Source organism: Gracilinanus agilis, unplaced genomic scaffold (genome assembly GCF_016433145.1).
Source record: "Gracilinanus agilis isolate LMUSP501 unplaced genomic scaffold, AgileGrace unplaced_scaffold49503, whole genome shotgun sequence".
Lineage (NCBI taxonomy): Eukaryota > Metazoa > Chordata > Mammalia > Didelphimorphia > Didelphidae > Gracilinanus > Gracilinanus agilis.
In genome coordinates, this window is record NW_025384137.1 from 1 (window position 1) to 11,430 (window position 11,430).

General features: G+C 61.0%; 3 protein-coding genes across 3 annotated transcripts; 1 reads left to right on the forward strand and 2 right to left on the reverse strand.

Annotated features, from left to right (window-relative positions):
* Positions 1-1,008: 1,008 nt before the first annotated feature.
* LOC123255627 (protein phosphatase 1 regulatory subunit 14B-like) lies at positions 1,009-1,943 on the forward strand (the record flags this gene model as incomplete). The annotated part of the gene is made up of 3 exons (XM_044684385.1): positions 1,009-1,278; positions 1,377-1,409; positions 1,572-1,943. Coding segments are annotated over 3 exons (372 nt in total), but the record flags the coding sequence as incomplete, so codon positions are not given.
* A 789-nt stretch (positions 1,944-2,732) lies between these two features.
* Positions 2,733-4,639, reverse strand: FKBP2 (FKBP prolyl isomerase 2). Its single transcript, XM_044684384.1, has 6 exons — positions 4,410-4,639; positions 4,020-4,185; positions 3,773-3,885; positions 3,633-3,679; positions 2,944-2,979; positions 2,733-2,821 (listed from the first exon to the last, which is right to left on the reverse strand). Exons 1-6 carry the CDS (start codon positions 4,535-4,537, stop codon positions 2,760-2,762), a joined length of 552 nt encoding a protein of 183 aa, XP_044540319.1. The 5' UTR covers positions 4,538-4,639; the 3' UTR covers positions 2,733-2,759.
* A 3,055-nt stretch (positions 4,640-7,694) lies between these two features.
* VEGFB (vascular endothelial growth factor B) lies at positions 7,695-11,421 on the reverse strand. Its single transcript, XM_044684386.1, has 7 exons — positions 11,336-11,421; positions 10,397-10,439; positions 10,103-10,299; positions 9,679-9,752; positions 9,559-9,591; positions 9,212-9,346; positions 7,695-8,103 (listed from the first exon to the last, which is right to left on the reverse strand). Exons 1-7 carry the CDS (start codon positions 11,405-11,407, stop codon positions 8,082-8,084), a joined length of 576 nt encoding a protein of 191 aa, XP_044540321.1. The 5' UTR covers positions 11,408-11,421; the 3' UTR covers positions 7,695-8,081.
* Positions 11,422-11,430: the final 9 nt, after the last annotated feature.

An 11,430-nucleotide genomic window follows, 5' to 3' on the forward strand; every position in this document is an offset into this window, starting at 1 on the left:
CACGGGTCCCGTGTGCGCCCTGGGCAACTTCGGACACCCCCTCCCCAGACTGGCCCGCCGTGCATCCTTTGAAGACCCCTCCTCTCCCGTTCGCCCGGGCCGTCTTCTGCTGCAACTCCCCCCCCACCCAGCCCTGGGCCAACCGCGCCCCACTTAGCTGGGGGACTCCTTGCACCCCATTTCGGGAGGGCCAGCTCGTCCCCTTTCCCTCGTGGTGCACCGAGTTCTTGGTCCCGGAGCGCCCCGATCCGATGGGGTGGGGCTCTGCTGCCCTGAGGTTGGAAAGAGGGGGTTCGACCCTTATTTCCTCCCCCATCTGTCCCACCGGGGATCCGTGTCCATGAAAGGAGGGGGAGCCCCCCATGCATTGTCTGCCCCCCCATCCTCCCGCCCCCTCCCCCCATGACTCCTCAGTGGCTCATGGAGATGACTCAGGGACCCAAGGGTGCGGTGCGGTGGGGTGGAGGTAATGATGGGGCCCTTCCCAGCCGGGCCTGGAATGCAGCTGGCTCTGGAAGGGGCGCCTGGCAACGCCTGCCTTGGGGGCTCCGGGCACAGTCCATTGTTCCTCTTTCCAGGGTCTCTGGCTTCTCCAGTTATGACCTCTGACCCTCCCACTCCTCACTTCCTCCTCCTCCTCCTTCCCCTCTGCAGCTGCCGCTTCCCAGGGAGGGGGCTGGGATGGAGCGGAGTCCCCCTCCCCCTTGCTGGGCAGGAAGTTCATGGCAGGTGTTTGGGGGGAAGAAGGGGGGAGCAGGAGCCCGAGATGAGTGGAGGCAGCTGGCACCACCTGTGCCCGAGGGGAGAATGGTCCTTGCAAGGGGGAACGCCCCCAGCCGGCTTGTGCCTTCCCTTGTCTCTTGCCTCTTGTCAGTGCCCTCACTTTGGGGTTCCCCTGGCACTACCCGTCTGGTGCCCTTCCTCCTTTGGCACTGGTTCAGCCCCATTGTGCCCGCTGGCAGGGTGCTGCCATGATTCTCTTGGCATTCTTTGTTGCCTTTAGTCTAGTGTACTTTGTTTCCCCCATTTCTCGATTGGCACCACGGCCAGTGGAGACCCCCACCTTCTGGAGCAGCCCTGGGGTGGGGGCGGGGGGTGGGGGCTCTGCTCTGCAGGAAGCAGTCCAGGAAAGACCGTCTCCCTCTCTGTCTCCCAACTCAGCCCCTTCTCTCTCCCTCCCATCCCGGCCCCCAGGAAGAAGAAATCCCTGAGCTGGAGATCGACGTGGATGAGCTCTTGGACATGGAGAGCGACAGCACCCGGGCCGCTCGAGTTAAGGTGGGGGCAGAAGGTGGGGGCAGGGGGTGCCCAGGCTCAGGGTGGGCCCCCTTGCAGCTCTGGGGTGGCCTCTCACTGCTGTCCTTCTCTTCCTCCAGGAGCTGTTGGTTGACTGTTACAAACCCACCGAGGTAAGAGTTGGGGCTGCCTCCAGCCGTCCTTCTGGCCTGTCCTTGGTCTTATGCCATTGTTGGGGGGGGGGAGCAGGGCCTTGGGGGTCCCCTCCGGCTCGAGTCATGCCTGCCTTGGCCTCAGTCTCCCCGTAGGCTCCAACCCAGCCTCTCTCCCACCAGGCCTTCATCTCCGACCTGCTAGACAAGATCCGAGGGATGCAAAAGCTGAGCACACCCCAGAAGAAGTGAGGCCCCCCCCACCTTCACCCCCTTGGCTGGGGCAAGAGGTGGGGGCCACCCACCAGGACAATCGCCGCCCACCCTTCTCCCCCCAGACCACGTAGCAACAGCAATACTTGAGGGGGGAGGCCCTGCTGCGGGGGCCAGGTGCCCCCACAGGGCCCCCCAGCCCCTCCTGGGGCTTTTCTCCCTGCTCCCCCCTGAGTTTCCGTTTGGGGTTTTTTATTGTTACTAAGCTGACGGGACTTTTTGTGTTTTTATATCAACCGCCATGCAGGCCCCTGAATAAAGCCAGGACCTGCCTTTTGTGCATCCTGAGCCTGGTCTGTGTGCTTGGTGGGGGGGGGGGGGGACGGACGGGGAGCCGGCCGGGCCCAGGAGGCCTCCAGCGGCCCTTCCTCTGGGGCCCCTGTTGCTGTGGTGACAACCCAGAGCTCCATCCCCAGACTGGAGACAGACCTGGCCAGGGACCGAGGGGGGAGGGGGCGGCTAGCGGTGCTGATGTCAGCTGGAAGGCATGTGCCCCCTTTCCGGCCAGCCTTCCGGCCTGGGCTCAGCCACGTGGGCACCATGCCAGCTCTTGCCACCCACTTAGGGCAGAAGGAATTGACCGGTACCTTCCCTGCTTCTCTCACTTGCCCCAGATCTGGCTTCTGCCCCCAAGGCCTGACTTGGCCTCCTTGCCCACCCCACCCAGCTCTGCCCCTTTTCTTAGAGGCCCACCCAGCCCTCCTGCCCAGCCCCCTGGGGGAGCGTGAAGGCTGGCTTTCCACTGCCACCTTGTGGGACACTAACTGCATTGCGGCCTAGGAAAGGAGGCCAAAGCTCTCAGCCAGGGGCTGCTGGAGGCTCTGCTCTTGGCCCATGGGAAGGCCCATTGAGGTTTCTGAGGCTTGGCCTGGAGAAGGAAAGCTGAGGCTGAGCCTTTCAGATGGGGGGTTGCTGAACACCCCCCCCCCCTTCTGGCTCTATCCACCTTGGCCCAAAGGCAGGACATGCACACCTTGTTCCCTGTGGCTTTTATTTCACTTTTTAAAAAACAAAGTCTGGTCCCCTGAGAGAAGAGCTTCTGGGCTTCCCTCTCCCTCCCTCCCTCCCTCCCTCTGGATTCCCCTCCCAACCCCTCTGCTAGAGTTCTGGTCTGCGTTCAATCTTCATCAACTCCACCTCAAACACCAATGTGGCTCTACCTGGAGAGAGGGAAAGAGAACAGGAAGGAAGCTGCACAGCATGGAGGAGAGCAGAGGCCAGCCAGCCTCCCTGCCTCCCTCCCAGGGCTCTGCATGGGCTGGGGGCAGGGGATGTCCTTTACCTGGAATCTTCGGGGGAGCTCCTCGATCTCCATATCCTGCAGGGAGAAGGGAGGGGTACATGGAGGAAGGATCAGAAGCAGGGTGCCCACAGCTCCCCACTGGGCCCTTGGCCCTGAGGCCAGAGGAGGTAGGACCCTGGAGGCCAGGAACTAGTGCCTTTATTTGGGGGAGGGATAACTCCTCAGGCTAAGGCTTCCCAGGGCCCCTCCTAACTAGATTCTAGGTCCTCCGTGACATATGGACAGCATTCTGCAGGAGAGGCAGCAGATGGGGGCAACAAGAGGGGCCCATGAAAGCAACCTGAGCCAAGCAGCATAGGCCAGGGAGGACCCTCTGGCCAGCCCTCAAGAAAGCTGGCAGTGCCTACTGTATGACAACCCTCAGAACTTGAGAGGCAGAGGCAAGAGATGGGTCTTTTGGATGGACCTTCTCACCTAGAAGCACTAGGGGAAGAGATGGAAGCAAGGCAAGAGCCCCGAGAAGAGTTGTCTGGGCAGGCAGGATGGCACCTCGGCTGGTGACAGGGACCTCGAGGTCAGCAGAGGGCCTAGGTGGCCCTTTAGCTAGCCTCACTGACCCGCCTTTCTAGACAGCTGGACGTGGGCCAGGGCCTTGGACACCAAGCCGCCCAGCACACAAGTTCACTGCAGTCTAGTCTCCCACCCCAAGGCCTTGGCTGCTCTCTTACCCAGTTCAGAAGGGATCACCAACTTCCGCTTCTCCCCCTCACACATCCTGCAGGGAAGAAAGTGGAGCCCTGAGCAGCCACAGCAGTCAATGATGTTGGGCCCCAGCCTGAGTTTCCCATCCCTCTGCCCTCCCACTTACCCGAGGAGCCCCTGGTCCCAGCCCTTGATGACCTGGCCTGTCCCCAAGGAGAAGACGAAGGGCTGGTCGTGTTGGAGGCTGCTGTCAAACTCGGTGCCATCTTCCAGCCTCCCCTGCAGAGACCAAGGGGGAGGGGAGGGCAGCAGGAGACAGTCTAAGGTGACCTGGTCCCACGCAGGGGCCCCTCCCACCCTCTGGAGGAGCCTGGAGCTGGGGGGGGCTGATCCTCAGCCAAGAGGCCTCTTACCGAGTAATGGATATGAAGCACGTCACCCTTGCGGGACTTGAGGGGGCAGTGGTCCACCCGTTTTTTGACTCCAATCTGGAGCTTTCGCTTCCCCTCCCCTGCCCTGGTGGGCAGGACACCCAAGCAGAGGGACAGGAAGACCAGAAGCCAGCTCAGCTGCATGACCCTGTGGGCACAGAGCCACTCCCAGAAGCAGGGGAGGGCAGAAAGACAGTCACTGGGAGGAGAGAGAATACACCCCCAAAGCCCCTGGGGTTCCCAAACAAAGGGCAGCAATCAGCCAGATGCCCCACCACCCTGGTTGCTGGAGTCAACCCCAGCAGAGTGCCTGCCCCCCCTCCCCCAGGAGTCCCCCCACCCCCTCACCAGGCTTCCGGCAGCCAGACTTACCTGTCCATGGCAAAGGGGGCTTGACCTGTGAGCCCAGCAGCGGGGGGAGGGGACGAGGGGAAGACACAGCAGCCGGGGGTCCTGCCCCGAAGCTGTCCACTGCGAGCCCACCCTGCAATCCCACTCATTCCCTGCCCTGACCACCTGCCCTTCAATCTCCGCCAGCGCCCTTGGCGGCCTCTCCCTTCCGCAGGGTCCAAACCCTCTCTGGCTGGCCCCCAGTAGGCCCGACAGGCACCCCCCATTCCCGCCACACCCAGGCCCCTCCAACCCAGCACACCCACACTTCTCCGACCGATGGGGGACGCCCCCTGGGGACCCACACATCTCCCGGGGGCTCTGGAGAGCCCCTGTCCGTGGACGGGACCCCCCAGGCTTGCCCGGCCCCACCCCCTGGGGCGCCCCCCCAGCTCTGCGCCCGCGGGGGCCTTCGGGGCACCCACACGGGGCCTGGCTCCTGCGCCCGCTGCTCCCTTTCTACCCAAACTACCTCCCCAGGAGGGGTCCTGGGCCGAGCGCGGCCCCAGGCCCGCCCACCCCGGAGGCCTCCCCGGGCCCCCACCCCAGGGCTGTCCCGTCGGGGTACCTGAGGTCCAGCCTTCGGGGGCTCCGCCCCCGGGCCTGATGCCCCGCCCTCCTCCTCGCTGGGGCCCGCTTCCCGGCCTATGGCCGCGTTTCTTCGAGGGACCGGCCCCACCCCAGGGGCCCCGCCTCCTTCAGAGGCCCCTCCCCCTGCGGGCCCAGGCCTCGCCCCCGGAGGCCCAAGGTCTGTCAGCCCAGGCCCCTGACTCAGGGTCCCGCCCCCTCCTCGCTCAGCCCCCGCCCCTGGGCTCGGGGCCCCGCCCTCTGTCGAGTAAGACTCCGCCCCCTGCGGCATCACCCCGCTAGCACTGTTCCCGGACCCCTTTCTCTGATGCCCTGACCCTCGGCGACCCCCCCGGGCCCCAGCCCCGTCCCCGTCCCCACCCCGGGCTGCGGCCCCCCGCTCACCTCCTCACCGCGCCCCCGGAGTCCTGACCAGAGCCGCTGCCGCTGCCCCTAGTGCGCACGCGCTGTTACCACGCCTCGACCGGGGCCACGCCGCCCACCGTCATTGGTTAGCTCAGCGCATGGTCCCGCCTCCTCAACCGCCTCTATCACGTGAGGTCGCGGGGGTCGGCCTGGCCGAGAGACCTCCGGACACGTGCCGGAGGTGACGTCACTTCCCCCATCTCTTCCCAACGCCCGCACCCGAGAGCCGGCTTCTGAACGGGCCACTCCTACTTCCGGCCAGACGAGACGCGAATCGTGCCGGTTCCCGCGGCCTCTGGGGCGGCGGCGCCATTTTGCTCCCATCCCGTCCTGCCCTTTGCGGTCCCTGCCTCAGTTTCTCCTCAGACCCAGGTCTCGGCTTCCCCGGCTAACCCAACAGAGCCTCTGCCTCTATTTGTGCAGGCGGGGAACTCCTGTTTTGGAGCCGGGACGGCCCCCCTGGTGACCCACGTGCCCTCCCTGGGCCTCAGTTTCTCTATCTGGGAGAGGAGCACGTGGCCTGCCCTGCCCAACCTCTTGAAGTGGCGTATACCCTCAGGCATCCTCCAAGGTCCCCGCCTCAGGGCCACGGGACTGGACCCTTCTTCCCTCAATAAGAATCCTGCCTCCAACCTGTAGGACAAAGCCCACCAGGCTGACAGTTCTCCATGAGGGAGGGGGTCTGCCCCGCCCCTTTCCCTCCACCCCATCAACACCGTCAGCCCAATGTCCTTCCATTAGGGCTGGAAGGGACCTCGAGGATGGGGAAAGTCAATACTGAAGACCCTGGGGTCCTCAGGCCCTGACACAAACCCACATAGCCCTCCCCCTTCGGGAAGACAATCCTTGGCTCTCCCGATCTGAATCCCAAGGAAGGAGCCAGGGAACAGGTGGTCTTGGCTGCCCCGCATTAGGCATGCCCTTGGCCAAGCCTGGCTCCAAAATCCCCATAATCCGCTATTTCATGTGCCCCAGGTAGGAATAAAGGGCCCAAGTGGTCATTGATCAGGACTCAAACTCAGCCCGTTTTCCCAGTAGCTGTTAAAATGGATCTAACAACCTATTACTCCAACCTGTCCAAAGTCACTCCAAGCCACAGTATTCTCCTTTGACAAATTTGAGAGCTGCCCCCTCACCTCTGGTTCAGGAGGGAGAATGCCAGTCAGTACCTAGATTGGAATGGATCACCACCAATTACCTCTACCAGAAGTCACTTCCCCCTCTACTCCTTATGGGATTCCTGAAGACATCTCAGAAATAAGTAATCTAGTCTAAGCCCTTCCTGTTACAGATAAGAGACTTCTCTCCTGAGGAAGGCAGTGACTTGCCCAGGGTCACACAGGGGAGTCTGGGCTCCAAGCCTCAGGTCTGGTCCTGCTTCCTTCCTCCTCAAAAGAGGCACCTGGAAAAGTTCCCTTCTAGCTCCAAGTTCTGTGATTCTATCGATTGCTTGCTTAGACTCAGGTTCTTTAGCTCTGGGAAGGGGCCTTAGAAGGAGCTCACAGGACCTCTTGTCCTTCCCAGTGGGGGGATGTTGTGCTCCTAGGTGAGGATGGAAGTGGAACTAGGTACTGGTGAGGAAGCAGCTGAACCTGGGCTCTATTATGGGAAGCCTGTCTACACCACAGGAAACAATGAGGTCTGCGTAACCAGGTGCTGCCCAGAAGCTGTCAGGACAGGGCAGAGAGAAGAAGATGAAAGGGAATGAGAAGTCCAACCATGAGGGTTAGAGCCCTCCATGATATGAAGCCCACCAGCCTCTCCAGTTGTCCATCTTGGCCCCGTTACTGTCGTCAGAATGTGAAATCCTGCCTCTTGCCCATGTTTATTTGCACAAGGGGCTCTATAGGCCTGGAATGGCACCATCTTCGGCCGGGCACTTACAAGCCAGCTGTGTTCCTATGAAGATGGCCTTCCCAGCTCCTGGGGGGCACTTCCCTCCTCTGGAAAGTGAACGGGTCTTTACCACAGACAGGATTGGGGTTGGCAAGAGGCAGGAAAGGAACTCTCAGGGTGTAGGAAGGGTTCATTAATAGAAAATACCCCATCACCCCATGTTCCAACTTGAGGCTTTGATAGGAAGAACAGATTTTGAGCTGAAGGGATTTTAGAACCCAGAATGTCAGAGATCAAAGGAACCCTGGAGAGGGCCAAGTGCCCCCATGCAACTCCCTCCCTTCTGGCTATACCCACCAGTGTACCAGGTCAGGGGTGCCCAGACTATCCTAACTCCATGTGGTGAAACCTTTCTACATAGATAAGTCTAGAAAAGACTTCTTTTCATCTCTTTTATGAGGTTTTTTTTTGGGGGGGGGATCACACAGTCCATGAACCAAAGCCAAAACATTCTGGGTGGCTCTGGGGTCTCCCCACCTTCTCTTGCCCCATTGTCAATTGGCAGGGGAAGGCAGTGAGGAGTTCAGTGGCAAGGTGCTTAAATAAAGGAGATTTGATTCCCTTTTACCCCAAATGAGTGACCTCCCCTGCCCTTCTCTTCCCCTTCAAGCGTGACAGCTTAGGATAGTGGATCACACCAAGAGGTCTGGGGTTCCTTTGTAGCAGCAACTTCCTTTCCAGCTTGAGCTGTAAGTGCTGGGACCCAACAGGGCTCCCCCATCCTATCTTGGGGTCAGGTCCCATTGGAATCCAGGAAGGGTCAAGTCACCTTCGAAGCTTCTTGCACCTGAGAAAGGGTAAGGTGGTCAATTCAAACACAGGCCTCTTGTGTGCCACCCTGTCCCAACCAAGGGGCAGCTCCCCACCACAGATTGTGTTGTCTTTGAATGTGTGGCGTCTTCACACACAGATGGAATTGGAATCAGCCTCCAAGTCTTGGGAGAGCAAATAAAGTGGTGGAGGTGCGGCTGGTGGGCTCAGCAGTGGATAGAGAGGCTCAGAGATAAAAGGTCCTAGGTTCAAATCTGACCTTGGACACTCCCCAGCTGTGTGACCCTGGGCAAGTCATTTGGTTGAAAGATGGAAGGGGAGGGTTTAAAAAAATGGGGGGGGGGTGGAAATATGGCATGGGGGTTGGGATATCTGTCATTGACTTTTTCAATGTAGATGGGCTATCTTGCCACACTAGAGAAGCCAAGAGAAATAATGTCAGAGTCTGGAGAGCCCTTAGAAATCAATGTCAGGGCTGAAAGGGACCTTGGAGAGTGCATCCAACTCTCATTTCTGCCCTAGAAAAGGCAAGTGATCTCACAGTCTTGTTATCAGAAGCTCCTCAGACAACGGTGCCCTTTTCATTTTGGTAAATGCCAGCTGGTGGCAGTCCTTACAAGTGGGCTCCATCTGGCCAGTTGTTGTCCACATGATCGTTGTTTCTCAGGCCTGCAGATCTCCCTGTGCTGCAAATCCTTTGCACCCCCATTCCCAAAGTTCCCAGGATGTGGCTCCTTTATTTCTCCCCCCACTTCTCTGACAGGACACACGTGGATTGGTCTGGAAGTCCTTTGAGGCTCCTTCTGGCCCTATCCTTGGGAAGGGATGGTTTGGTCCTTTTGTAGCAATGTTCCTGCTCCTGGCAATGCCTTCTTTTTCCTTTGCAAACCCTTACCTTCCAGCTAGAATGAATGCCATGTATTGTTTCCAAGGCAGAAGAATAGTAAAGGCTGGGCAGTGGAGGTGAAGGAACTTGTCCAAGGTCAAAAGGGAAATATCGGAGGCCAGATTTGAACCCAGGACCTCCCATCTCAATCCACTGATCTGTGTGGCTGCCCCCTGGCAATCCTTTCTTCCTCAAACTTGCCCTGTTCTCTTCCTTGGCCTCGCCTGATTCTACCCACCTGCAGGTGTCTGGGTTGAATTCTAGGCCCCGACCTTGGCAACGCAGTAAGCTTCGGCGTCGGCAGCGACAGGCGCAGGTCCGAGGGTCAGGGCGCTGTCGTCTCTGGACACATCTGGGACACTTGGGCCTGGGGCTGGCGTGGGCAAGAGGAAGCACTCTTGTGGTCTGAAGCCGGGGAGTGAGCGGAGGGCCGGGGCGAGGAAGAGGGGGTCTAGGAGGGCTAGGGCAAGCATGGGGCCAGAACAAAGGTCCAGCTGCTGCTGCCTGACCCATGCATAGGATAGGATGTCTATAGCTCCCACCTCACCCCACAGGGGCCCTGCTCGAGAGCCCTGAGGCACGTACCTGGCTAGCTGCGCCGAAGGGGCCTTTTTTGGTCTGAAAGGCAACAAGAGACAGAGGATGTGGGCTGTCCTCTCCTCAGCCCCACTGCCCCTCCCGCCACCCCTTCCCTGCATCCTCTACCTGCATTCACAGTGGCTGTGCTCTACAAGGGACATCTCCCCCAGGTGACTGCTCAGGTGTCTGATCATCAGAATCTGTCCCCCCGAGGCAGGGGTGGGAGAGAAAGAGAGAACCCTGGGCTGGGGCAAGGGGAGACCCCAGAAGAGGAAAGCTATGGGAAGAGGAAGGACTTGAGTTTTGGAAGGGATCTCCAAGAAGAGGAGCCTGAGGACAAGTGAAATGTCCAAGGTCACACAAGTAGTGTGTGTGGTGGAGGTAGGATTCAAACCCGGATGGCCTGGCTCCAAATCCAGGGCTCTCTCCACTCTGCTAGTGAGGAGAGCCACCCTGTGGGCTTCCTTGGGTGGGCACTGCCCGCAGAACGGCCAGATTTCTTCTCTGGTAGGGAGGGCTCCCCCAGCTCCCTCCCCCAGCCCCCCAGTACCTGCATTCGGACGTGGCGCTGGCCAGTGGGCACACACTCCAGAGCCTCATCAGGGCAGCAGCCTCCGCAGCGCTGCAGGGTCACACAGCTAGGCACCAGCCTCTGGGCCACCTCCCCGGGGAACTCCACGCTCAAGGGCACCAGCACCTCCCGGGGCTGGCAGGAGGCTCGGCTGAACACCTCGAGCCAGGGAACCGCTGGGGAAAGGACAACCCCCTCTTTGCCCAAGCACTCTCCCCAGAGGCCCGGCTCCAGCCCTCCCAGCCAGACCCCGGACCTCGGGCCTCTTCTTACCTTTGTCTCTGTGGGGGAGGCCCTCAGCCGGAGAGCTGGAAGTCTGGGGGGGAAACAAGCGGTTCAGTTCATCTGAGGGGGCCCCAGCTCAGGCCTAGAACGCGGCCCTTCCCCAGGGGACCCCCTTGGGGGCTCCTCCCATTCCTCCCCTTTTCTGGAAATGGCGGTGCACAGCGCCTCTCCCCAACCCCTGGGAAGGGATCTTTGTGTGGACCCAAAGACACTGCCATGAGCAAAGCATGATGCTCCATTTGGGGTCAGAGGAGCCGGGTTCCAATTCCTGTGTCACTGCTACCACCTAGGGGAGCTCATCACTAACAGTATGCTTGTTCCAAAGCCAAATCCAGGCTCCTTCGTGCTTACTAATGAGCTGCCACCTGAGGAGCTGGAAACCCACCAGGTAGTCCTCCTGCCCGTCCAAGGTCACAAAGGGAGCCAGTAGCCCTGGGCTCCTCTCCTGGGGGCCCCTGAGGCGCCTTGTGTTGTCCGTGGTAGCCCCTCAGAGGCTGCCCTCCCCCCTGCCAGCTGCCTCTGGGCTAACCCTATGGGGGCCCTCCCCATCCTCCCCGTCAATATTTGTCCAGGCAGCGAAGGATGTGGCTGCCAGGCTCCCCGCACCCATGGGGCCCCGTGCCCTCTGGCCACTGTTGTCTGACTAGCCAGGGTCAGGGAGGGGCATGGCTGGCAGGAGGCCGGATCCTACCAGAAAGGAGAACGTGGGTCCCGCCCCCCGGGCTAGCCAGGAGAAGAGGGGTAAGGGGGAGGGGACCTGAGGGACCCCCCCCAGCCCAGGCTGGCCAAGCCACCAGGGGCGCCTGCCCCCCGCCGCTGCCCTCGGCCCGGGTCCTCGGCGCGCTGGATGCCCAGAGTGGCCACGCCGGGGCCCCACTTCCTTCCGCCAACCTTGGGAGAGGGCAGCAGGGGCGCGGGCGCACCTACCTGCGCTGGGGCTCCAGGGGGCAGCGGCGGCAGCAGCAGCAGCAGCAGGGCGGCCAGCAGGAGGGGGCTCATGGTGCCCGCGGGACTCCCGCATC

What these genes read in the sequence shown, in the direction of transcription:
- VEGFB (XM_044684386.1), bottom strand. Translation starts at nt 11,407, where the DNA reads ATGAGCCCCCTCCTGCTGGCCGCCCTGCTGCTGCTGCTGCTGCCGCCG. An exon ending in CCTTCGGCGCAGCTAGCCAG is followed by an intron (nt 9,347 to 9,558) that starts GTACGTGCCTCA and finishes TGCCCACGCCAG; the next exon opens with CCCCAGGCCCAAGTGTCCCA. An exon ending in TTCAACCCAGACACCTGCAG is followed by an intron (nt 8,104 to 9,211) that starts GTGGGTAGAATC and finishes ACCCTTTCTCAG; the next exon opens with GTGCAAGAAGCTTCGAAGGT.
- FKBP2 (XM_044684384.1), bottom strand. Translation starts at nt 4,537, where the DNA reads ATGAGTGGGATTGCAGGGTGGGCTCGCAGTGGACAGCTTCGGGGCAGG. An exon ending in GCCCCCTTTGCCATGGACAG is followed by an intron (nt 4,186 to 4,409) that starts GTAAGTCTGGCT and finishes CTGTGCCCACAG; the next exon opens with GGTCATGCAGCTGAGCTGGC. An exon ending in GGTGATCCCTTCTGAACTGG is followed by an intron (nt 2,980 to 3,632) that starts GTAAGAGAGCAG and finishes TTCTCCCTGCAG; the next exon opens with GATATGGAGATCGAGGAGCT.